This window comes from Pipra filicauda, unplaced genomic scaffold (genome assembly GCF_003945595.2).
Source record: "Pipra filicauda isolate LSUMZ 115617 unplaced genomic scaffold, ASM394559v2 scaffold657_size180086_pilon, whole genome shotgun sequence".
Lineage (NCBI taxonomy): Eukaryota > Metazoa > Chordata > Aves > Passeriformes > Pipridae > Pipra > Pipra filicauda.
In genome coordinates, this window is record NW_024104817.1 from 85,014 (window position 1) to 111,653 (window position 26,640).

The 26,640-nt window shown below is 37.2% G+C and overlaps 1 protein-coding gene across 4 annotated transcripts in view; it reads left to right on the forward strand.

Annotated features, from left to right (window-relative positions):
• TNS3 (tensin 3) overlaps positions 1-26,640 on the forward strand; it is a 163,619-nt gene that overhangs the window by 84,026 nt on the left and 52,953 nt on the right. For all 4 annotated transcript variants that reach the window (XM_039388487.1, XM_039388488.1, XM_039388486.1 and 1 more), the window contains one exon: positions 15,326-16,582. In XM_039388487.1, coding sequence (XP_039244421.1) covers positions 15,326-16,582 — 1,257 coding nt within the window. The remainder of the gene's footprint in view (positions 1-15,325; positions 16,583-26,640) is intronic.

Genomic DNA, 26,640 nt, shown 5'->3' on the forward strand with positions numbered 1-26,640 from the left:
TAATGTTTTAGCATAGATACTGAGTTCATTGTGCATCTGCAAAGAAATCACTCAAGTTGAGCTAGAAAATATACCATAAGAATATGAGATGTATCCAGTTAATCTCTTCTCAAGTAACCATTTAGGAAGCAGGCTGTTACCCTCTGATATTCAGCAATGGAATTGCAGGCAGAGCAATTCCATTTGGCTCTGCATAAGCTGGGCAAAAGAACATGAAGGGCTAAAGCACATTGGGGACAAGTATATTTTTCTCTTAAGAATGAGGTCTGTTCTTAGCACAAATTTAAGCTTAGTCTGATGCTTGAGGTAAATATAGTGCAGTTAAGTCATCCTCTGTGTAAGATTTCTAAACACTGGGGCAGGCTTCTCTTTATGGTTTGTGCAGATGTTCAGTATCTCGCTTGTACATTAAAAAGGTGTATTGAGTCCTAGTTTTCACTGCAGGTGAGAGACCACTAAGAGGAGAGGCTGACTTCACATTCAGAAAGTGATCTAAGTCAAAAGCCCTTGAATCTGAAGCCTTTAGCTACAATCCTGAAGGCTGAGAATCTTTTCTGTATTTCAGAAAAGATTAAGGTGCAAGATGTGGTGCATTTGAAAGTGCATAACAGTAGTGGTATGCTTAAGGATCAGGGAAGTCTCATACAGAATGCCTGTTTCAGATCTACTTCACATTAAGTTAAACTAGCTTTATGTAGGAACTGGTCTTCATGATTTTACTTGGACCTGTTTTCCTACAGGAATTTCAGTAGGAATCGTATGAGATGTTACTGTGACAGATGATTCCTATATTACAGTTATACACCTTTTTGTGAAGTTAAAAAATGTAGGCCTATGAAATTTCTTAACAAGGAAGGCTACAAAGGAGCCTTATGAAGTGAACAGAATTTACTTTGTAGGTATATTGTGTGTGGAATAGCTATTTCCAAGCTGATGTGTTTAAATAAAAAATTTAGAAGTGAACAAGAAAGCAGTATGTGTCTTTTAAAATCATACAACTATTTGGCCTTATTACCAAAAGAAAAAAAGACAAAAGGACATGATAAAATTAAAATGTTCCCAAGGTCTCTTGGTTTGCTGGCATGATACAGTATTACAGACAGAAGCAGTTGCCTTTAAATGATCTTGAACATTTTGTTAATAAGGTTGTGTACATGTGTTGAATATAGCCAGGCTATGGATAGTTTGCTGTCTGAATTTAGTTCCTTATCCTTCATTCTTAACATTCTTAAGGAATTTTGACAATTAGAAAGCATTAAATTATTTGTGTTTCTTCTCATAAATACTGTTTCTATCCAGATCCCTTGGGAAGTGGTCCTCCATAATAGACTGAAAATTATATTAAGTTTCTAATTCTCAGTTTGTATCAGATTTCCTCCTCCTTGACAGAGAATACTGTGACACTGATTTAAAAGTATGCAGTCACATGTAGGATTTGTAATCACAAGAATTGGGTCTTCCAACTGCCATGTAGAACTCTACCATAATTGCCATTGCTTTTCCTGTGGTTTTGAAGTCAGGAAGGATTTTGTGGTATGAAGGAACAGGAATTGCTTTTGATCTTGCTGAGTACTCTTACTTTATTCTTTAAAGCATCACTTACCATACAGTAGATGTGTATGGATTTACAAAAGGTCGCTCATTTGCTACAAAATAGCAAGTTGACTGCAAAGATATAATACCTGTAGCCACACATGTGTAGTGTCTTCTAATACCAAAATCTCCATTACCAAATGACAAATAATTTTGAAAAAAGCTTCCCAGAGGGATGAGGTAAATGGTAAAGGTTTTTCTCTTTTGTCGAGGGTTCTTTTTAGTTCTCACTGATAATTTTCAGCATTATTGGTATAGTGCATAAGAGATACTGTTGTTAAACACTTACCTCCTGATGAAAGTGCAAGTCTTCTTTTGGAAGGTGGAAACCGTCAGTTTGTGCGGAGCCCACAGGAGGATCCTGGTACAAGCCTAGGCTCTGAGGTGTTCTAAAAATAAAATCAGATTAAAAAAATATTAAAATAAAAAGATATTAAAATAATAATTAAACGTATTGCCAAAGAGCAGAAATTAATTTAAATGATTTGATTATGTAATAGTAATCATGATAACATGCTAAAATTATTCTAGAGAGAACATGCCATTTGTGTTTGCAACATTCAGTTGGTTGAGATACAGGATTTATTTTTTTTTAAATAAAACTGGTTAGCCCAAAGTTTACTGGTTAGCCAAAATAGTGTTTGAATTCAGTGGATTGGCAGCAGAAATGCACCTGGTTCTTGTTCAGTGTTCTGTTTTAAGACATATTGCTTATTTTAACAACCACTAAGTCCCTCTGTGCTCTTTTGTCTTCCAGCTCTACAATCTGTGGAAAGAAAAGCACATGTGCACTGTTAGAAATTGCTTAAAATGACAAGAGAATTACTTTTAAGTAATTTATAAGGCAGGAACTTAAGATACTTAAGTATCTTTCTCAACAAAACCTTGCTATTTGTTTCCTAGCAAACTATGTTTGCTTGCTTAATAGTGTTTGATAATTAGAAAAGAAACAGCTTTGGCAACAAAAAGATGTTTATAATTTAAGCCAAATAGGGTAGGCTGAGTGAATCCAAATTCCTATATCTCAAGAATGTTGCTTTACAAATTCTCTAGCCTTCTGTAACTGTAATCAGCAACAATCAGTCAAAAATTGTCAATTATTTATAAACTGGTTTGTTCCTGCTCTTTTTCTTTTCATAAAGAATAGTATCTGAGAAGTGTCTCTGTGTAGGCAATAGCTAACATTCTGGTATGCAACCATGTCATGTGATGAGATGGGATGTTTGACTTTTATTGAAATTTTCTTCTCCTCTTCAGCCAAAGTAAATAGCTATTCAGTGGGGAGGTGCCCTCACATGTAGTTAAACTCTTGTTTTTCCCAGAGGGCCCCTTCAGTATTGCAAAACTCAAGGGCTGAGGCAAAACTGCTTGGCTTTGGTACCTTAACAGGAATGCAGATGACTACCTAAGAAAACAGCAGCTTTTATGCCATTTCTGGTGAGTGAAGCTGAATGATAAATTGCTGCTGAATAAATGGTAATTCCAGCTTGTAGTCACCAGTTGGCTGCAATATTCTTTGAGACAAAGAGATTTGATAGAAGGTAAGGATGAAAAAGTGGCCTCCAGCAATTTCCCTCTGTCTGTCAGAGAAAATAGACACCCGTATAGAAGACAGAAACATTTACACTGTAAAATGCTGCCAGCCTGAAACAGTATCTGAAATGCCTTAGAGTGTCTGTCTTTAATTGATTTTTCTCTGAGGAAACTTAAGTCTTTTGTTTCTTGAAGCTCTGTATGTTCCTTTTTTAAAAACATATATAATGTAAAACTGGTTAGTCCACTTAATCATGAAGGTGACAATGAGCTGAAGAAAAAATAATATAAAATGGTATGTTTTCTTTTGTATGTTAACGCTATTGAATGCAAACACAAGGTTTCATTTCTAAGTGTGCAGCAATAGTCAATTCTCTTTCTTTTCTTCCATTAATACAACATTAATTGTAAAAGAACTGTGGCTTAAATTTTTTGTTAGCTCAGTATGTTAGGGAGTAAATATAAGTTCACACAGGTGTTTTCAACATTGTGCTTGATAAGCTAAGATTGCTCTGGACTATATTTGCTCTGGACTCTCATTTTCATGTTTTGGGGATTTGGGATTTTTGGTTGTGTTTGGTGTGGGTTTTTTGTTGTGTGTTTTGGGGGTTTTTTTTTTGTCTTTTTTTTTGTTGCTTTGGTTGGGGTTTTTTTTGTTTGTTGGTTTGGTTTGTGTTGTGTTTTTTTTTTTTTTGCTTTATTTTGTTACCAAAAAGAAATTTATTAGAATATTTTGGATAGGTCAGATAAGAGCCAACCGTTACGTGCAGCCAGGGGCCAGACTTTCAAGGGATTTACTGATTTAAAGTGACTTTTTTGGCTCTTTTAAAAGAATATCTCTTTTACTGAATACTTCTTTAAAAGTCTGGAGTATTTGCTTAAGTGCTAAGCTGAGTTCCAGAACTTGGCCTGTCCAGTTATATTGAAAGCTGTTTTTTACCTATTACCCAAACATGTAACTGTACTGATAAGGCAGTATCTGAAGTGAGGAATTATGTGCATTTTACTTAGGGCCCTGGGACATTGATTTTCCTAGGTACCATTTTTCAGTGCTGCTGAGTTTAAACTTATCTCAAATAAAAACAGAATCCTTCCAACAATCCCCCTGGCTAAGAGCCAGAGAGGAATAGTTATAACTAACCTAAATAATGAAAGTCTTATGTTTGAAGACAAGAACAGAAGCAGGGTCTCATAGGCATTTACCCTAGGCACCTGTTTTTTTCCATGTGCCTCTAACTACCTCTACTTCCATTTTTGGGTACCCTTGCCTCCACACCCCCTAGTATCAATGTCTTTAACAGTGCACAGGTTTATTTGAAGCACAGGTTGCACCTGTCAATTACTTTCAAAGCTACTGCAGAGCCAACTATTTGCTTTTTAAAAAAAGCATTTTAATGTCTTCCAATTTATTTCTGTCCTGTGTCAGTAATAAGCACTGTTGTTATCCCAAGGATTTATTCACTAGCCCTTTGCCAAAAGCTTTTGTTACACTTTTAGACCCAAAGACCACAGGGTGAAATTTGAGTGGTTTAATAGATGTTTAAGGTAGTTAATGGTACATTCAAATATCTTTTGCTGTTGTATTTTTGTAAGACTATGCAAAGGACTTCTCTCTTCAGCAGAGGAAGATTCAGACAGTAGAAACTAGGAGGAAGGCAACAAATGCTAGCACAGTCTAGCGTTATCTTAGGGATCATGTAATGCTGCTTTTTCAACCAAGTCTATCTTTGCCCAGGTTATATGCATTTATGAGCAGGCCTGCATTTACCTTTTAACATGTGCTTGTTTCTTAGTCATGTCGACTACAATCTATGGTTGTTAATATTGTTAATTTAAACACTAATGTCCAAATCAATATCTCTCTCCTTCTGTGTACAGATATGACAGTAGAAGCCTCTTTGCCAAATCTTACAACCTACTTAATGGACCAGGTTGAATAAAAAGTTCTGAAAGGCAAACCTCTGCCACAGTTGCTTTCCTCTCTGCACCCGCTTCCTGAACAATTCTTCTTTCTTGTGAAGGAATTAGGGCACCCCACCTGGTTAGCTTCATTAGGCAAGGAAAAATAACTTTCATGATGGTGTAGGTATTGGGTATATTTTTTTATTGGATATATTTTAACACCTGACTTGCTTGGGAGTAAAGCATTGGAGATTAAAAGTGTAACTGGAAGAAATAAACCAAAATGAAAATTAGGATTTGGTGCTTGTTTGTTCTGTGACTTTCCTAAGACCAGAAAGAGAAGCATTTAAGTCCTGTCTCTGTGTCTGCACCAAAGCATGCATACACTGAACTACCTTGCGCATCATATATATATGAGTGTTGAGTCCAGTAACCAAAGAAAATGTGAAGGGCATAATCAGTCATGGTGCCATTTGCACATGATGTTAGAGGTCATAAAATCATTGCATGTGCATGAATGCACTTGTGAGTTATGATGCCGAATTAGTTATAATTGTCGAATGACAAATCTCTGGGAAGACTTACAAAACAACAGACAGCATGAAACTGGTTGGAGTTTTCTTGGGGTTTTTTAGGCCACCATGAAGCAATAGCAATCTTCTTTTTGGTAAATCCTGAAGTAATCGTATTGTTCTGCCCTTTAGCTGGTCTTTCAACATCACGTACCTTGCCTTTTTTGGCTAGATTTCTTTCCATTGACTCTTTCCTTTTGGTCCTGCTTCAGGATTTCAGCTAACCACTGCACTACTCCCTTCATAAGAAGACTAATGATTTTGTGGTGTGACGTTCACCCTTTTCTGCCTATTGGCAAACACGTTCTGTTGATTAGAAAGGCCTGATGAATTTCTGCTTACAGCTTGTGCAAAATGTGGTTTTTTGTTATGAAGGTGGCTTGTTATGAAGGTGGATCAGGTAGGCTTGGTTCTATGACACACGTTGGTTTTGAAGGAGGGCTCTTCCAGCAAATTTGGCATGCTGGGATTTATTTGGATTATCCTGTAACTGTCTCTTTTGTTCAGTATGGCACACAGGTTAATTAAGCATATGTGCTAAGTTTCTGCCATTGAATATATACAGCAGATACTGAAGAACTGAGAACTTTTCATGGAAAGGTTTCTGCAGCAAACATCTTCTGCAAATAGTGGTTCTCTTTAGTGAATCACAGAGAGGGTTTTTTTCCCCTTTGCATGTATTTTCAAGGTGGTATTAGTACTTGCATAACCACTTAATATATGTGCTGGTGGTTTTTTTCCTGACTTCGGAAAAGAGCATCATAAAAGACTAGTCCTTCTGAGTCCCACAACTTTATACTTCAGTGTCTCAGTTTTGAAGAGCTACCTGTTTCTCAAGTAGTACAGGCTAGATATTGTTTCTCTTATCTTATTCTGGACCTTGAAGAATGTTTCCTAATCTGTTACCCATCTGAGAGACTTGCTAAATCTCTGAAGCTCATCTTAGGCTTCTGGTGTCAAGATATTCCGTGTCTCCCTTTCAGTAAATACATGTAAAATATTCTTTGTATGAAGAATATTTGTTTCTAAGTCATTTAGGTACAATATAAATTTTCCACTAAATACACATAACTTATTGTGTTAGTATATGCTTGTATTGAGCATGTGTAGATCATTTTCAAGTACTTTTTTTTGAGAAAAGTAAATACTATAATTATCATCATATAAGCTTACTATATATTGCTTCTCCTATTGCTGTAATACTTGAAAATAACTCATGAGTCTCTTGAGTTCCAATGCAAAACTTTTTAAGTTCAACAAGCAAATTAGGAAATCAAAAAGTTCTGCTAAATGTATCTGTGCCTTTACTTCCCTTTTCGATATGTGGACCTGTTTAGAAACACCTAAAGATCAATTTATTGAAGGTGCCATAGCGTGGTGGAGCAATTTTATTAATAATGGCAATATTGTGAAATTACACATTCCATACTTTACAGAAAGAGGAAATTAACTATGTTGACCTTTTAGATGGCCCCTTTAAGCCTTTTTGTTTTATACTGTAGTCCTGTACAGTTTTCAGCAACCAGTGTTTTTCCACTATTTTATTTCGATGGAAGGGTATGGACAGATTGCTCCAGGATCAATATGATCAGGCAAATGCCGGGTTTATTAGGAAAAAGACAGATTATATAGTGCTCATGACGCTTAGCTTCTTGTACACACTACATTGGTTACATAAGGAAAACATGCTCTGCTGTCCACTGCTAATTGGACCACAACAGGTGGTCATAGGAGATGAGAAAACTTTATTCACCTGCCAAAACTCCTCCTTGGCATCTTGGCACAAGGCCTGCAGCCATATTAGTGGCGCAGCATTTTTTACTATCTGCACCCAGCCATCCTAAGGTGAAACACACAGAAATGCAAAGAAAATTGTTCACACAATTTTTGCCTTACGACAATTTTACACTTAATGAGCATAACTAATTCTTGCTGAAAACCTAGCAGTATAGTAAGAGAAAGACAAAATTCACCGTGTGTGTGCTGTTCCAGCTGTAAGGAAGAATAATCATGAATTGTAAACCTCAACATTTGGAGTATACACTTGCAAATTAATGAAGTGTTCCTGAAGATGGGCTTTAGTTTTGATATGAATGAAGGGAAGTAGTTTCATGTAGTTCAGTGACTTTGAAATGCCTTAAACTTTGCTTAGTATTTTGTACTTGTGGCAATGTTTCTCTACTGTGATGTTTTGTTGTTCTTTTGCTGGTTATCCGAGCACAAGGTACTTTAAGTTAAGTTTTTGCTTAAAATGACTGAGAAAAGTTTGTAGAAGTAGAATCAAAATGACAAAATAGCTTCTGTATATTGGGTTGCAGTAGTAAATGTAGCAGTCCGTTCTTTGTACTTTGGATCATGGCACAGGTATTATTTTCTTTTGATCCCAGGTGGGCAAAAGTGGGATGTTATATTACAGTAGTATTCTAAGGGTGAGTCTGTGCTGGCTGGCTCTGCCTCTGTTCCATATTGGCTGGACAGCAGCCAGCCTCTGGTCTAGAAGCTTGTGCTTTGTGAAGCACATTTTCTTGCTCCAGTGTACTTGTAAAACCATTAAAGTACAAATGTGATCCTTTTGAATGTTTGGGAAATACACCTATAAAGTAAGATACACAGGTATCCCCAGAAATGCCAAGGCAGTGGAAAGAATTCAGAAGTTTATTTAGAAGTCCAGAACGCGAGAAACTTACAAATACCTGACAGTGCTATTTAAGCAAAAGGCCCCAGGGAGAAAAACACAACTTTGTGTGCTTTATGTCTTTTATCAGAGTTCTGACTTGTTTCACGTGCAGCCATTTACTGATTTGCAAGAACAGAAACACTTCAACCAAAAAGTGTATGCTTTCTCATTTAGGTTTGAACTTCTAACTCTTAGATTAACAATTAACAGGTAGATTTATTTTTAGGATACAAGAGCCACTTTTATCCATTGTTCAACTGAGAAGTCATTCAACTGAGAAGTCATTCAAGTGCTGACAGTCCCTGAAATAGAAAATGAGCGTTGTCCAGGGCCATAGCTGTCTGGTGGTGATGCACACGTACATTTGGAATAACGTTTAGAGCAAAATTTTGTGAGCTGCTGTGTGGTGAGGTACAGCTGTTATTAAAGGAGGAACTAAAGAGTTCACTCCCCCCTAGTTTGAGGTGAGTCATCCCAAAAACAGAGAAGGCAAAGCCTGCTGGGGTATGGGAGCTTGAGAGCACTAGCTGATTGTTCAGTGCAGGAGAACAAGTTTTTCTAGCAGCTGTTTGTTTTAGGAAAAAAGATGCCAAAAACTCACATAGCTTCGTTTGGATTTTGAAACAGTCTGTGAAAAGAACCACTGTAAGGAAATAGCTTGTAGACTGAATTACCTTTTTAGCCAACACATTTCCATTTCTCCTTGGCTGCAGTAGTTCGGATTTCATTGAACTTGATTGTCCCCCCCTTGTGTTCACATTTTCATTTGCTTTTTCTGGCTGATACAAGTCTCATGCTTCTTTAGCAAGACCATTTACCTCCAGGAGCAGGAACAGCAGGTGCAGTTCAAACAGTGGGAGTAGAGGCATTTCTGGCCTTTTAAAGCTAGGGGGTTTTACCCTAACTTTGACTTTCCTCTGGGCATAGTTTTCCTTAGAGAAAATTAGTTGATTTAAATGAGCTACTGATTAACTATTGCAGAAAGTTCCTGATTGTGCCTAGTAAAGAGATAAGAAGCTTTGTTGCGGTTCGAGAGCTGGAAATACAAACCACACATATTTCTGTATGGAAAATATAGGAAATATACAGGAAGAGCTCACAAGGAATGAAGGCCTGTCTTTGTTAGGGAGGGAGAAAGGAAAGGAAAGTGCAGAAAAAGATTTAACTTTGATGGAATGCAGCTCTGGACTTGTCCAGTTTGCCTGAAGGTAAAAATATTTATTTATGAGGTTGAAAAAAATAATCCAGATTTTCTGTAATGTTTCCTGCTGCAACATGAACAAGGGTACAGTTTGCAAAGGTTTGTGTATTTGCAGCCATCCTGTTTTTGTTCAGGTGGACTGAATCAGAACAGCTCTTGCTGAATTTGTGGTATATGAGTTTACCTAACTGGCTTTCATTGGTATGTGTTTTCCCAAGTGGTGAATGGACAGGGGGTAGCTGTGGGGACAAGTCAAAATACTGAAAGACTGAAATCTTTTTAATTCACAAGCTTGCCTTTGTATATTTATTTTAAGGAGGGAAGTGCCAGGAAAACACAGGCTTGGAAGGGTGCCACTAAATTTGGTATGTGTTAGTATTTCAGGTCCTAATTTTTAAATAAATTGCTCTTTGTGTATTAGGTAGAGGAATAAAAATACACACATACCTTTTGCTCTGAGGTTTTCATTTGTAAGGGAGTCCCTGATGTTGGGGGCAGGGTGTGTGTGTAATTCAGTCTTGGTGTGGGAGTGTAATGAGGCTTGAGCCTGGGCAGTTCAGAGAGTTCGAACAGCTCCTGGGAAGAGCAGTTAGGTTGAAAGAAAGTGGGTCCCTTTGGTTTGGTTAACTAAATTCCAGCATTTCTTAGGTCTCCATTGTGAACTTTCCTTGGTTTTTGACAGCTGTGTTACTCCTGCATTTTACAGTGTGTTGCTTCCTTGGAAAAAAAATGAGAGCAGGGATTGAGTTGTGCATGGAGATGAGGTATTGAATGCTCTGTGGTACCATCACTTAGCAAGGTGAAGAGAATAAAATGTTGCACTGCCATTACATTTTCTCATTTTCTTTGTTCAAAAATTTTTCCTACATATATGCGTAGATTAACTTTTGCAATTAAGTTGGTTATCACTTCTTTTTGAAAAATATGGATGAAGACCACGGTAAAGTGAGGTCCAAAAGTCCTAGTGAAGTCATATTCTAAAATTATGATTAAGAAAAAGGTAGCATATGAAAAGAAGGTGTTACACAAGAACAACTTCAAAACCTTGTATTTTGGAGGTTTCTAGTATTTGATTGGTTCATTTGTCCTAGTTTTATGAAAAAATAAACTATATATATATAATTTTTATATATATGATTTATATATATATATGTATATACATATATAGTTTGTATAGTTTAAATTTAATAAGACCGAGTGCAAGATGCTGGATCTGGTTTGGGACATCCCCTGATATCAGTACAGGCTGGGGGGGATGAAGAGATGGAGAACAGCCCTGCTGAGAGACTCATCAGAACAGCTGGATTTTTGTTTAGCTGTGCTGGTTTAAAGGTAGACCAGCAGGGGAAATGAACTCAGCTCAAAAGAGAGATTATAAATCAGAATAACAATTTAATAAAATAATACAATAAGTACAATTATACAGACAAACAATTGGTTTTAACCCACAAAACCCAAATATATAACCCAGCACCTTGGGGCATGAACAGAGTGGTGTTCTTTGGGCCCCCTGAGTCCAAAGGAAAAAGTGAGGGGAAAACCTGTTGGTGAGAGTGCTGTTGCAGTCTGGTCAAAAGTGGTGATTGCAGTCCCGTTGAGGGTGGTGGTTTCAGTCTGGTTGAGAGCGGTGAGCTGCAGTCTTCCTCTGGATCCCACGAGTGGTAAAAAGGTTCCAAAACTCCAAGTTTATATATTCTCCAGTTCAGGCAGGAATGCTCAGTCCTTCCCTCGGAGCGGGGAATTCCATAAAAGGGTGTGAGGACAGGAACATCTTCCTATCTCGCAGGCCTCTACTGCTGACAATTTCTGAGAAATGGCATGGAAGGCTATAGAATACAGAGTTTTGGGTTACACCCATAGAGTGATGAACTGGTCTCAGCTGTCCTAACTAGGAAAAGCTGCAAATCTCATTCTTTCTCATCTGTTTATAATGCAGAGTATTAATTTTTTTGTTCCTAAAAAGGCAGTTGTCTAGTAGAGCAAAATATCTAGTTATAAGTAAATTGTTTTGATCTACAATCACAGGTATTTCCTTGCGACATCTAACAGTATTGCATTGGTATTTCAATTCAGAGCCAAAAATCAGCAGGTCCCAAACTTTTCTGTTTCTCACTTCACTTGTAGACGTATAACATAATATGACTCCTTGAGCTCTAGCATAAATATCAAAAGTAGTGTCTGCCAGGCTCACCATCCTACTTGTGACCAGTGAGACCTCTGTTTGGGAAGCCACTGCTTTAAGAAATTGCCTTAGGGATTTTTGAAACTTGGCAATGGACCAGAATTTCAGATATGGATACTTAAGTAAGACATCTGGTTCCCACACTTTACCAATTACATTTTTCTTATGCAGCTTAAATTTCTTTTTTATATAGCTGAATGTTCACTTTAAATGGTTCATGCAGGACTGGGAATCCTGGTAAACTGCTTGCGCATTTAGTCATGTTGAGTTCTTGGATCTCCTCTCATGTATGTGCATTTCCTTCCAATTTAAATAATCTACATTTATCAGATAATGCAGCATGCATAAAATATAAGCTGTTGGTTTATTTCATTGTGACGTTGTTCTTAATAAGTGGTTGTTTTCTTGGTTAAGAACAGTTTTAGGCTGACACTGAGTAAGATAGTACTCATGTTCACAGATGTTCAGGCATTTTAATCCGGTATTCTGCATACTAGCAATCTTGAGGTAGTAGGGTGAGACACTGAATGCCACAAAACCTAATTTCCACTTTTATGGTGACAAAATATTTCACAGAGATGTTATTGTGCTGACATAATCCCTTCAACCATGGTGTTCAGTTCTGACAGGTTTGTGTGATTCATTTGCATATGTAATAATTGGGAAACCCAGACAACTCACAGTTGTCAGTTGCTTATATAAAGTGGCTCTAGTAATTTTAGAAAAATTTCCAATTTCAGAGATTTTATTTTTAACAATTACCATATTGTAACAAAAACATGGTTACTGCTGAAGCTCCAGACCAGTTGTTTCCATATACAGACTCATGAACATATGCAGACTCATGTATGTAAGCTTTTCTCTCCTGGCCATGAACCTTTCAGTCTCTTACGTTTGCTGCCTCTGTTCTGAGCAGTTTTTTGGGGGGGGACCGTTCTGAGCAAAACCCTATGAGAAGTCCCAGAAAGACTCTTGTTCCCACCAGTATCTCTTTATCAATCAGACTTCTAAGGGGTACAGTGTCATTTTTCAGTGTAGTAGACATCTATGCTTTTAAGTAATTTTGGAAAACTGTTTGCAAAAAAGATATTTTCATTCATCTACATGACAGGTTAGGGGAGGGGGAAATTCCTCTAGCTGAGTTTTTCTTCCTTTCATCTGATTTACTGGCCCAAAGCATTCCCACTTCCTTCCTTGACACTGAACAGGTAATGCTAACCATTCAGACAAGCATGAAACTTTTTAGAATCTCAGTGTTCACTACAAACTATAGCTCAGATTAAAACATGGATTTGAGTGGTAATTAATTAAATGTCTTAGAAATGGGATAATTTGAGAGTTCAAAACCAGCTATTTAACTTCGACATTTATCAGAAAAAGATACTTTTAAACTTACTTCAAAGATATCTCAGAATACTTGAAGTAGTTTAAGGCTAAACTTTGTACTAACACATAAATGCAGTATGAAGAACAGTCTCTAAAAAATGCAAAATAGTCAGAATTTGAAAAAAGCAAAATCCCAACAAAGTCATGAATATTGTAAAGTTGTTGTATCCAATCTGAAATCTAATGGAAAGAAGCACCTGCTTTAATTTGCATACTTCATAGGTAAATAGCAAACAATGATCATAAGCAACTAAGCCCCTATCCTCTGAAAGCTGTGTTCATATTTATACACAATGGGGCTAATTCTTAACACCATTAAAAATAAATTGAGAATTATTTTTGTACATTTTCCAGTTTGTGTGTAACATTACTATACAGATTGAAGAGAAAAAAACCCAGCTTTCTAAAAAAAGCTTTCTTTGTTTTAAGTGGAAACATTAAGAGGGGGGATGAATAATTCTTGATATTTATAATTCAATTATGTGGCTGTAGGTTTCTTTGTATTCCATTTTCTGTTTGTGGTTTTTGCTCTTTTTTTTTTTTCCTAAATGAGTTTTTAATAAGATGAACTCGCATCTCTTCTTCAGAATGGAAGCTGTACAGTTCGCAGTCGGAAGACCCCCAAATAGTTTGTGGTTGCTTAGCGTTCCAGGCAACATGCAGAATAAATTTGATAATTTTGTATTAGGGTTGAAGTACTGGAAGGGGTTGAAGTACTGGACAGGGTTTTCTCTGAATCTTACAGAGTGCACCATGTGGAAGACACTCAGGTCAGTAGTCCACAGGCGTCTGTCCGTCTTATTTGTACTGCTGTTACTATGCTTGGATGGTACTGTGTGATGGTACAGGGAAGGCTAACAGAGGGACATACACAAGGGTTTTCCATTGCTTCCATAGCCGTACTTAAGAATTTGACAGGTTTTTTGTACTTAACATTTCTGCAAGGAGAACTAAATGTGCATGCTAGAATGTTTGATCTGGTGTAAAGTATTTGAGACTGACTAGCATGTCTGAAGGGTTTACAGCACTGTGCGTAGGAGAAAAGTCAGACAGGAAGACTTTGCAATAGTTCAAGTATACAAGTTCGGTATTTACTTAACTGTGTTCCAGTTCAGAACTGTAACCTCTTCAAGTCTATGTTGTGTCAGAATATTCAACTACTCCAAACAAAGCAGGTTTTTTATTGGTTTCTTTTCTAGTTTTTAAACTCAAAACTAAGCAAACAGAAAAGCATCACCTAATAGTTACTCAGTACTTCCACATGAAGTGGCAAGTGTGCTTCATTGTCCTAGAAGTCACAGTTTATGAGAAATCACAGCATGAAAAAGTCTGTTATTGTTGAGTATATATTTTATATGATTTCTATTTGCAATAAAGCATAATATCTAAAATATTGCATGTGTGATAAAACATGTATGTAGGAGACAATTCTGAGGCTGAGATTTGAATCTTTAACTTTGATTCTCTTGACTTTCTGCTGCATGTTTTATATTCATTTTTTTGTTGGTTATTGACCAGGCTGCAGCATGAAAGAAAATCAGTAGATCAGAATAAAAATACAGGATGCATGTCTTGAGATAGCAAGAAGCAGCAGGGTTTACAGATACCAGTAACAGTTCTGGGATCAAAGTCAATATAATTGCTTCAGTGAAGCCATCTACTTGAGTTCATTAGTCCTTTTTTGAAACAAAACCATGAAACGCATACTAGGTCCTCCACATGTGTGGAAATTTCATACTCTAATATTTACTTGTGTGTCCTTTGTGAAGAGGACTGCAACTCTGATTGAAAGCTTGTTTTGTCCTTGCACCACCAAGAAAGGGAGAAAATGATTCTTCATAGTGTAGTTAGATTGTCAAATAGCATGAACTAGTATAATATGTATATTGAAGGCAAGTATTGCTGATAGGTTCGTACCGTTCTTGCTCTGAATGGAATGCATAGTAGCTACCACTCAAATTTCTAGTGCTGTAATAGTGTGATTCTTCAAACTAATATGAAGAGTTTGTGGAGCTATAAATATGCATTCAAAACAGCATAAAAAGAGTGAATTATATTTGATCTTGATCTATAAATGGCATGTTGTATTTTAATCTAGAAAACTGTTATAAATTGAAATGTAAAATGAAAGAAGATAATGCCATTGGTGGTTTGCTGTAGTTGTAGAGTAAACAATACCATTAGTGTTAGCAATACTTCATGTGGTATGACACCAGTCAAAATCCTTATATCATGCCTTCTCCTTATGTCTCCCTTTCTTTTCACTTATCTCTCCACAGTGCTGCATACCCAAGGTCCCATTGATGGCAGTCTCTATGCAAAAGTGAGAAAGAAGAGCTCTTCAGACAGCAACATCCCTGGTGTTGCTCAGGGTGCTCCTGTGACTGGCAGTCCTGATCACAGTGATCATACCCTGTCTGTTGGTAGTGATTCAGGACACTCCACAGCTTCCATCAGGACAGACAAGACTGAGGAACACCGTATGCCAGGAGTCAAATGTGGTCTGAGCCCACAAGAGAAGGCAGAACTGGACCAGCTCCTTAATGGCTTTGGTCTGGAGGATTCTGTGAACACCACTAAGGATATGACTGATGCTCAAAGCAAGTACAGTGGGACTCACCACACAGTGCCAGCTCAAGTTCACATGAATGGAGTCACCAAAGTGAAGGACAGGGAGACTGATATTCTGGATGACGAAATGCCTAATCATGACCTTCACAGTGTGGACAGCATTGGAACTTTGTCTTCCTCAGAAGGGCAGCACTCCACCCACCTAGGGAACTTTAGTTGTCACAAGAGCAGTCAGAACTCACTGCTTTCAGATGGCTTTGGAAGTAATGCAGGGGAAGAGCATCACAATGCTTTTGCTGCAGACCTGGGAATTGGTGTGGATCTCCTCTATGAGAGATTTTCAAGAACTGAGCCAAAGTCAACTCAGCAATTGCAACGGAATCCTTCTGCCTCAGCCCGTCCTCAAGCCTATGGCCCTAGTAACTACTCTACTCAGACCTGGGTGCGCCAGCAGCAGATAGTCACTGCTCACCAATATGGTTTTGCCCCAGAGAATGAAATTAGGGTTGGCATTCATAATGCTGTGGAGAATTTGGGCAATGTCCAGAGCCAATCTCGAGTCCCAGACACGCCAACACGTGGCTCCAGCAGCAGAGATGCTGTGCAGAGAGGACTAGGAAGTATGCTGGGTGCTGCAGAAACTGAGGAACATGCAAGTGCTGAGAGTTTTAAGTCAAGGCCAGTGCCTCAAAGGAACACAAATGGCCTGAATCTAGGACAGAATGCTGGGGACTTGCCAGCTTCTCCAACTTTGGATATTGATCAGTCCATTGAACAACTGAACAGGCTGATCTTGGAGTTAGACCCTACCTTTGAACCTATCCCAACCCGCATTAACACTGTCACCAGCGACGAAAATCAAGTAAATGGCTTTGCCAGCCTTGATGTAAATGTGGAAGATCTTGAGATTAGTCCTGTAGGCCATGGCAAATTAGAGGTCACAAACAGGAATCACTCCCGGCATGGTAAGCTGTAATACTTTCTGAACATAATGCTTTTTCTAGCACCTGTGTGTTCATGATATGGTACAGCAGGACCCTCGGGTCATGACTTAAAACTTTGAGGATGATTATCAAGGGATTATTTCTGATATCCTCTTTACGTAACAATCCAAGATATTATGGAATCAAATTGATGTAAGATAAGTGAGTTTTGTGAGTACTTGGTTTTTTGCTTGAAAAAAATACTGGTCAGCAAGTTCTTATCTGTTATGGATCATCAGTTGGGATTTTTTGCTGCTGTAAGTTTAAGGAAGCAGAATTTGTACATTGAGACATTTTTCGAAGGCATCTATAGTTTTTTTTTTTCATTATTTCCATTTAAAGTAGGAGAAAAAGCTCCAACAACTTTATGTTCAAGTTTAGTGCAATGCTGCTGGCATTAAATTTTTTATGCAATATTTCTATAAATAATGTAATATTTTCCAGTAAAGTATTTTAAAACATGCTCTTTCTGAAACCTTTTTCTGTTTAAAAATTCACACGCCCCAGTGCTTGCTTGTTATCTCTGGTTCTGAAATGACTGTAGAAATCAGTTGGTGGAATTAAACATGCAACACTTGCTGAATATATTGCCTAAGTAATGCTACTAGAACTAGCAGCTTTGCAAAAGGATGAGTAGTTAGTCTGCCTCTGGCTAAGTTCACTGAAACCTGTTGTTAATGGTGTAGCTAAAATTTATGACAAACAAGCTCTTGCTGGTCTTACTGTCATGTTTGAAGAGCCTATGTGGTCTAATTCCTCTGGCAGGACATATCCCCTTACCTTCCCTCCTCCCCTTCCATCTTCCTCTTCTCCCTCTTCCTGTCTCCAGTCATGGTGCAATGAAAGAATAGCTTGTGTCTCCATGATTTGAGGAGCTGACATGACAGAAGATGTGCCAGTGGCCTCATTGAACACAAATGAGCTGCTTCAGCTCAAGCCCTGTAGGATATGCTAAACCAATCAATGATGAATGTGCCTAACTACTGTGTGGTTTCTTTTAATGTGCAGGCCTTACGTGATTAAGGATGGGATGCTTGTAGAGAAGGAGAAATCACAATTTTCTGTTTAGGAGGGTAACTGAGGACTAAAGAAGTCCAGAAATCCATGATGCATATATGTGAGATGCTTCACTGCTTATTTTTAATAAATGATATCCATTTTGTGACATTAATTAGTTTGTAATTCTCTTGAATCTTTTCAAATTATTAGCTGATGGACAAATTGAGATTTTTTTCAGCAGGAGAGAACTCTTCTCCTTATATACAGTAAATCTAGTGAAGGGGATAAAAAGGTCGCTCAGAATAAGCCACCTTTTACAGTTCTGTGTTTAAATATATGAAGCTAAAAAGAGATATTTGAATTTTTCTCAAAAATTCTGGTCATCTCCCAGAGGAAGTAGGAGTCACCTCCATTTTTAAAATCAAGTAAATAAAGACCAGTGTCCTTGGGGCATGTTCTGGAAGAGGATTTGTTTTAGAGAATTAGTAGTCAGGAAGCAACATAAGAACAACCCTTAAACAATATTTTAAAAAAAATTAATTACTTTGTGTAGTTTTAGCACAATAATAATAATTTTTTTAAGTTTGTCTTTATGTCAAGTGCTAAAATGTTCTATTTCTGACTTCTGCAAGTAACATTCAGTTCAGACTAGCAAGAGTTTGATTTTAAACCTGCTCATGGTTCCAAAGGTAAAACAACACATATGTGGCGTGCTGTCACCTCTGCTTGAGACTGGGAGTTCACCAGCACACACTGATTTTCCAAATGCTGTAGAATGTATTTATTTATGTATCTGGACTTGCCCCACTGATATATAACAGAATCATTTGTGCACGGTGTGCACAAAGCAACAAAGGGAAAAAGCAATTTAACTGAAAGAATGTTAAGAATTAGGAACACTGGAGTGTTTTTTCCTTGATACACCATTGATCTGAGTCACTGGATTGAGAACTGTCTGCAAGTCAGGTCTCAGAAGGTTGTGATCATTGGCACAGTCTAGTTGGATGCCTGTAGCTCAGGGATCAAGTACTGAGTCTAGTCTTGTTTAATTTACTGATGACTTGGATGAAGGGGTAGAGTGCCTCCTCAGCAAGTTTGCTGATGACGTAAAGCTGGGAGGAGTGGCCATAATCCTGAATGTGTTGGATGTGGTTTATCTTACCTTGGAGTAGCCTCATAGAATTTTATAGAGTTAAGATAAGCAGGAGAATCTCCAAGGCAGTTAATTAGCTATTTAAACTACTGTGGCACAGGAGCTGTAACTGATAGCACAAAGAAATGCTGGCTGCTATGGAGATGAAGAAATAGCCATGAATAAAGCATAGTCAAAACAGCAGTTGCTCACAATGGTTGATCTTACGCAGTCAGGTTTTAGGGGAAGCTCTATACCCTGTGACTTAAACAGTCCTTGACCTAACAAGTATATTAAGAGAATGAATTTGCCTGTGATGGAGGGAGTTGGCAAATCAGGACTGAATGGTCTGAGTGAGGTTGAATGGACAAATGAGATATTCTGAATGAGTGGGAGCGAACAGTGCTGGAGGTGAATGGGATTGACAGGATGCGTGATATGCATGTGCCTAATTTGAGGCTGAATTCCAAGAGGATGGTGGAGTTATCTGGTCTCCTGCATGAACATGCAGAAGATGTATGCCTTAAAAGGCATGTGCATGTTTCCAGTGCCCCACAAAGCTGGAAGAATAAGCTTAAGAATGAACTGTGTGTGTGTCAGCTGGGATGTACATTATAGTGCATCCTTGCCTCCGCTCATATGATTCTGCACTGATTGACAGATAGGCAGCTACCTCTCCTTTCATGCTGCTTCTTAGATGTTTTTATACACATATTCCCTTAGCATAGGCCAACATGGCACAAACTACTGACTGCTCATGCAGCAGAGTTCTGGGTTCTGTCTAAAATGATGTCTTGGGTTAACTGGTCAGTGTTTTTGAAAATAGGAAGAAGCAGACAGTGATTGTTGAATTTCTTTTCCTAGGAGGTATCTTTATGAACCATGTAAAACAGTGGCTGGTGACTGCTTTTTTCCTTCAGTGGTACGTGTGAATCATTGCACTGTATGTTAAGATTTTTCCAATTTTTATCTTTTATGTGAGCTGAGTTATGCGGAGGTGAGTTTCTGGTAGTCAGGGGAGTTGCTGTTTACTAATAACACAGTGCTGCAATAGTGTTTAATTTTAAATGACAGGAAGTTTGTAGCATGGAGAAATTTTGATGTGTGTACATAAGCTTTTATCTGCAGCCTTATGTTCCCCCTTTATTTCACTCTCTGTATATTCTTTCATGCCTAATAACACATGACTCAGTCTACTGTTAAAGATGTTTGTAAGACTTACTTTCTCAAACCAGCCATCTTTTACCGCAAGGTTTGTGCTTATTAGGTAGTGAAGGAAAGCTAAACCAATGTTTTACTTCTACCTAGAAAACTGTAAAAGCAAGAATCTTAATAAATTTAGAAAACAGAAAGGTTTTTATCCATTTTCATTAAAACCTACCATTACTGTCACCCATGTCTCACCTTGTCACTGTTAAAATGTAACAATTTGCATCTTTAGAAAAATGTTAGATGCAGTTGAGGAATTATGTGATCAAGCTAAAGGAGAATGCAGGAGAACACAGTCATTCAAGATTTGAGGCAGCCTGTTTCAATTTCTGTGACCGAGAGATGCATTTCTGTCTGAATTGGCCAGCATGAGGAAGGGAGGGACTGTATTTTCCATAAGATTGAAGTATATGTTGCTTTCAGCTCATTCTAATTCTTCTTCCTGCATAAGTTATTGTGTTTGAAATTATTATCTTAAAACATGTCTAGGTCACCTAATATTGTAGGGACAACACAGATACACAATTCATACAGCCTTACATTTTGCGTGGAGTTTATATAGCTTATCAACTCAGTAAAGAATTGTGCATTAAACAAAGCATTAAAAAAATAAAAATAAGGTGGCTAAGCATCTGATTACAGATGTCTGGAATATCTTCAGAGATCTTTCCTCTATTAAAAATAAATATTTGGAGATGGTCCAAAGTACAGTATCATAAATCATACTACAGTGCATCTACAGACAAAGGAGAGGGGAAGAAATCCTTTTTGCATACTTTATTAAATAATAATTTTTAAAAGCATTGAACTGCTCCAGATGTTCCCATTCACTTTGCTATTCTGTGGGAGAGCAGACTCAGTCTATCTGAAGTAAGTCGTGATGTGAGAGAAGAATAAAGCTTGTCCAAATCTTCACCTGCCTTATTTGTATGTACAATACACTACAAAAACTGTTGTAGTTTTCATTGCACAGGAAAATTTTGGTGTCTGACTTGGGAGGTAATTTTACAGTGGTTAACAGTAAATTTGAACTGATATTTTAGCTAAATTAAAAGTAAAAATTGATTTTTTAAGTTAAAACTGGAGTTTTAACTAATCTAAATTTTAAAACTAAACTAAAACAAATAGTTAAATTAATTTTTAACCTACAGCTAAAAACTGAATTTTAGTTACATTTAGCAGCACTGTAATTTTTAATTTGTGTCATGTACTTAACTCCACAAATTTTTTTTCCATCCTGTAATTTTCAGGATGTGAGCCTGTGTGTAGCATCATTATGAACTCGCTCTAATGGTTTGGAAATACCATTTTGGATTTTGGAACAGGCTTGCTGCCTATCCTCGGTGTAGTGTAAAAGGGCTAAGAAACTGAAGTGTCCAGACCTGCAAAACTGCTCTCTGCCCTACATGGACAGGTTTGATGGTCTGCTTGGATTTGGGGTAGAGTTTAGACCTTTTCATTCGCTTGTTAGACTAATGGATTATAAGGAGTCTACACTCCTAGTCTACTAGCTGCTCTAGATATGGGTAAAAAGAATAGTTTGCTTGTAAATCATTGCTAAATGTGGCAATGATAAATTGCTAAATATCACTTTGTACTACATTTTAGAAAGATTAATGCACTGAAGATATCACAGACACAGCTTAGTTGGCTTTTTTTCTAATTAATCCCTTTGAAACAGTGTTTCTGTAGATCTGTGAATCTGAAAATTTGAGTATATCAAGATACTGCTTTAGTACTTGCATCAGAAATCCACCAAGGTTGTGGGTTTGATCCCCGTAAGGGCCATTCACTTAAGAGTTGGACTCGATGATCCTTATGGGTCTCTTCCAACTCAATATTCTGTGATTCTGTGATTTTGTTTCAACTGGGTATATATTTGCTTATCCTTTTTCCACCACAGCAGTGTGTAGCTTGAGTTTTGTCTTGCTGTCTTTGAGGATGGTATTTTTCTTTTAAGTGTGGTTGTAAAGCTGATTCTAAGTTCCTAAAATAGATTTGATATGGTTTAAACCTAAAGCTGTCTTGAAAGCTTGATCATTACAGGTCTTCAAAAATCTTAAACTTTGCAGCAGATAAATGGTGCCAGAGAAGAAAATCACTTTTGATTTGGATAGTTGTTGTTAGTAACATTTTTTAGTATGTGGGATAGTCCCTAAATGCTCCTCTGTTAGAAGTTAACTTCTGGACCTTTTTTTCCCCTTGATGAATTCTTAAGCCTTATGTTGGATTGAATCCCTTTGTTTCACAGTAATTCATAGGTCTTTTTTAAAATGCTGTAAAGGCATCTGGAATTTCTGCAATGCTAACATAATTCTCCACAGAGTGTTATTTCAGCCTTCGTGACTGCTGCTGAGGTCTGTGAAAGGGGCACTGGAAAAACAGCCTTATGGGAGTTTTCACTGTACCTTTCTCAAGAGAACCCTGCATTTTATTGATCTGTGGGTTGAATTGGTAGAGCCTCTCATGTCATGCTAACTTTTCACACCAGCTGGAGCTGTGGTAAGAAGCTTGCTTGAAGTGCAAGTGCTTTGTCTGTTCCTCTCTGTGCCCTTCTGTGTGTGACATTATTGTACACAGCAACGACTTCTAACTTGTCTGTTTGTAGAGTCTGTTGTGTTAAGTTGTATTAATTAGTTATTGATTAAACATACATCCTAGTAAATTTTCCTTTTGTTTCATGAAGCAGTACGTAATTTTCTAAAACCTCCAGAAGTTTGGCAGATTTTCTTGAATGTATAGATGTTTCCTTTTGTCTCTTGTGAAAGGGAAAGTGTTAAAATGAATTGCATATTCCAAAAATCCTGCTGGGGAATAAATGAAATTAAGTAAGCGAGAAGCTGTCTGTGAAATAATAGTTAACACTGCTTAAGCTCTATCCAGAGAAAATTACCTTACTGTTACTTAAGCCTTGATGATTGAAGGGGTTAAAAAATCAGTTTTATGAGTTCAGACATTTATATTTTAATGCTGTAACAATTCACCATGTTTGCAATCAATTGGATAATTTCTGCAGTAAATTTTTAATATAAGTGTCTTGTAAAAACTAAAGAATCAGTTTCTTTCCTTTTGATGGCATCAATTCTTGCTTTCCAGATTTTAAGTACCTGTTGAGGACAATGTGAAATTTCAGTTAATAGTATTAGGTTCAAAGTTTGATAGCACTTTTGATTGAAAAAAACAAAACATCACCTTTGATCACTCATTTATTTATAAAATTGTGAATAAAATTTAGCAATCTAACACATTTCCTTTAAACACTGAAGATGATGTAAATATTTGCTAATTTCTAAGCAATATTGTAAATGAAAACGTATTTGGTCTTACATTTAAATGTGAAAAATTTAAATTTAATGACTTCAGTTTGAAATTGATTCTTGGTGATTTGATACTGTCTGGCATTGTCTAATAATAAACCTGCTTTATAAGGTGTATTTAGTGTTGATGTGGCCTCATCTTGAGTACTGTGTGCAGTTCTGGGCCTTACCATTTAACAAGGATGTGAAGGTGCTTGAATGGCACCAAAGCTGGGGAGGTGGCTGGAAGGGATGTCCTGCAAGGAGTGGCTGAGGATGCTGGGTTTGTCTAGTTCAGAGAGAAGGAGGCTGAGGGGTGACACACACCCCTGCCCCAAGCAGTTTGAATGAGTTTATTGATAGAGTTTTAAAAGTCTTTTCTGTAATATATCGCTTTGTTTAAAAAGCAAAGAACTTCCTCATCAAGAAGAACAATGCAGAGGTATAGAAGGGTAGTTGAGTGGCCTGTAGTATTCAGATCATTAAAACTGCTTCATGCACAACATCCTAATGTGATTTAGAGCCTCTTATAGAGGGGTAAAGAACAAGATGCTGAAACTTTTATGTTTCTTTTGAACTTTGTTTTGTAATTATCTGCTCCAGTTTGACTTTAATTTGCACAGTTAACTGCGATACACACTCCTAGTATAGAAGTTAAGGGAATGCCTTCAATGCACCATGCTGGGCTTTGGAAAAGACTGATAGTTCTGTTTTACAAATGATTAGGACTTCCATGATGGGTAGAAGGGCTATCAGCCCAGTTTCTTTTTATACCTCCACAAGAAAAGTTCTTCACAGAGAGTTCTACCACGTATTCTGTGCTTGCTCTGCTCTCACATAAAGCTGGTTTTGAGGCTAGCCCACAAGCCCTGTGAATCAAGTGAAAACATGTAGGCATCATCTTGGTAGTTTTTGTGGTAACTGAAAGTAAATGTGGACCTTTTTAATGTACTTGGTAAATACAAGCATGTATAAAACATCAAGAGGTAATGTAATTTGTTTTGCAGTTTAGCTGGGACAACTGCTAGTATATGAGATAGAGTACTGTTATTGGCATGCCACCATAGACAAGACTTTAAGCTTAGTGTTGTTTTCTTTCTAATAGCTATAAATACATCTCAACAGTAGTCCAGGAAAGCTAAGCAGCTAAAGAAAGCAAACAACAATTAACCTTTAACCACTGGCCATGCTTCTGTTAGCTGTAGCATCAGCATAGTGATAACCATTTGACAAGAGAAATGGCCAGTGTTGTTCCGATGCCAGTCTTTTGAAATGTTATAATTTGTTCTTCAGGAAAAACAAGATTACTTTTGCAGTTCACATGCATTCAAGAAAAGAAGTAAATATGTGCTCCTGGGATATTTATGAAGCTCTGCCAAAAATTTAAGCTAAATTATAAGAACAAAAACGAATGATGTAGCTTCTAGGAAGTCTTGGTTCCTGACACTTTACACTATAAAAGATGCCTTTTAAATTGGTAACTCTGGTACATTAAATGAGGCTACTCTGAAGTACATTTTTGAAACTAATAAACTAAGTAAAAGTATTTTTTTGCTCACTCCCTTACTTAATTTTAATCTCTTAGATTTAGTTGCTTTAAGCTTTATTGTAATATATCAGCTCAACTTCTCCCCTCTATTGTCGAGCATCTGCTGGGAATTTGATATATTGTGCACTTCCAGTCTGTTTAAGGAAAATATCCATTTTCTCTGAGATACCTGTTTGTAGCCAGATTTCTGGGGACTGCATTAACTTTGTAGAAATTACAAGCTTCATGAGTGTATGAATACTAATGACATGAGTGTATCAATATCATTGATGATGAAGTCCTTTCATTAGTGTGACAAGCAAAATTTGCATTTAATTTTAGGGTCTGTTTTGACCTATTCAAAAGGTAAACATTCTCTCTCATAAAGTATTCTATGAGGCTGTGTTAACTAAGAGAGGTGTATTCCAAAATAAACTGTCTGTACCTCATTAACTTGGTTACAAATTGAGTGAAAGCTCTTCTCTGCTGTTCCTGCCTCCCATTGCCTCCTGTGGAGGAGCAGTGGGACTGGGAGTGTCTGGTCTCAGATGGTCTGAGATTCTGCACAGTGATTCACACTCATTTTTCTTTATGAACTTACAAATAAAAAAAAGAAATTCAATACAAAAAGTTGATAAATTCTGGAGTAGTATGAACTCAGTCTATATTCCTAAGTGTCTTCAATTTTGGTAAAAATCATCATGACTTTTTAGCATCATTTAAGAGGTTTGGAAGGTATTTGATATTTCATGTCCCTTTCTGGCTTAGAAGATCTTGAGCCATGCATTTAGTTTGCTCACAGTGTCTTCAGAAGATACTCTTTCCATACATGAAAGATCACACAAAGTTTCAAGTCAAGGGAAAAAGAGTTAAATAGAGATTACAATATGGATGCTTAAAAAGTATTTTAGTTTTCAAAGTTGCACCATAAAAACTGAATCTCAGCTATGTATTTTCCAAAATGTGCTAGGTGTGTAAATGTTGACTCAATAAAATAAATAACTAGCTAAATTTGGACCCTGAAATTTAACCCTATTGCTGGAATTTTCAAAAGTGACTGACAGGGTTTAATTTAGTTAGTTAGTTAGTTGGTTATTTAAGTAGTTACTATCATACTGGCTTTGATGCTAGCAGAGCTGGATTTTTTTGGAAGCGTCTAATCCAGTAGTTTTGCAAGAGATTTATTAATAATTTTAGGATAAGCCACTACTTGCCAGCAAGTTACTTAATTTGATACATATGTATGTCAATGCAGAATCATTTAAGTACCATAGGTTTTAATCTGAAATCTCTCTGTTTCAATCTTGAATAAAAACTGTTCTTCTATACCAAAGCATATTTGTGCATAGTTGCTCTATAATTGTGCTGTGTAATCAAGGTAAAATGTCTATAATACAAATACTTATGCTGCATGCTAGACTTTCTACCTTGGCTTCTGTACGGAATGGATGTGTGTGTAAGGTGTATGCTGTTGTCTTTCTCTACCAAAGTCCAGTGCAGCCCTCCCGCTGGTTTAGATGAAGGGCACACTTTGGACTCCTACTGTTATGGTGCCACGATCAGGGTGTGTAGGAGATGTGCTTCATCAACACATACTTACAGTTGAAAATGATTGTAAGGGTTTAAATGACACCAAGCAATTAAAGTAAGTTCTTTTAGAACTCTTCAGCTCTTTTAAGAGAAACAGCTAATTCTCAAAGAGCTTTTTGCATGTACAGACAATAAAAGGTCTCAGAGGAGTATCTGAATAGTAGCTATGCGTATGGTTATTTTTGTACTGTCCTGTGACTACACAGTAAGGACTGTTGTGGGATCCTTACTGTTACAAAGAAGGGCAGAATAGGCAGTTGGTGCAGGAACGTTCTGGAAGTGCCTG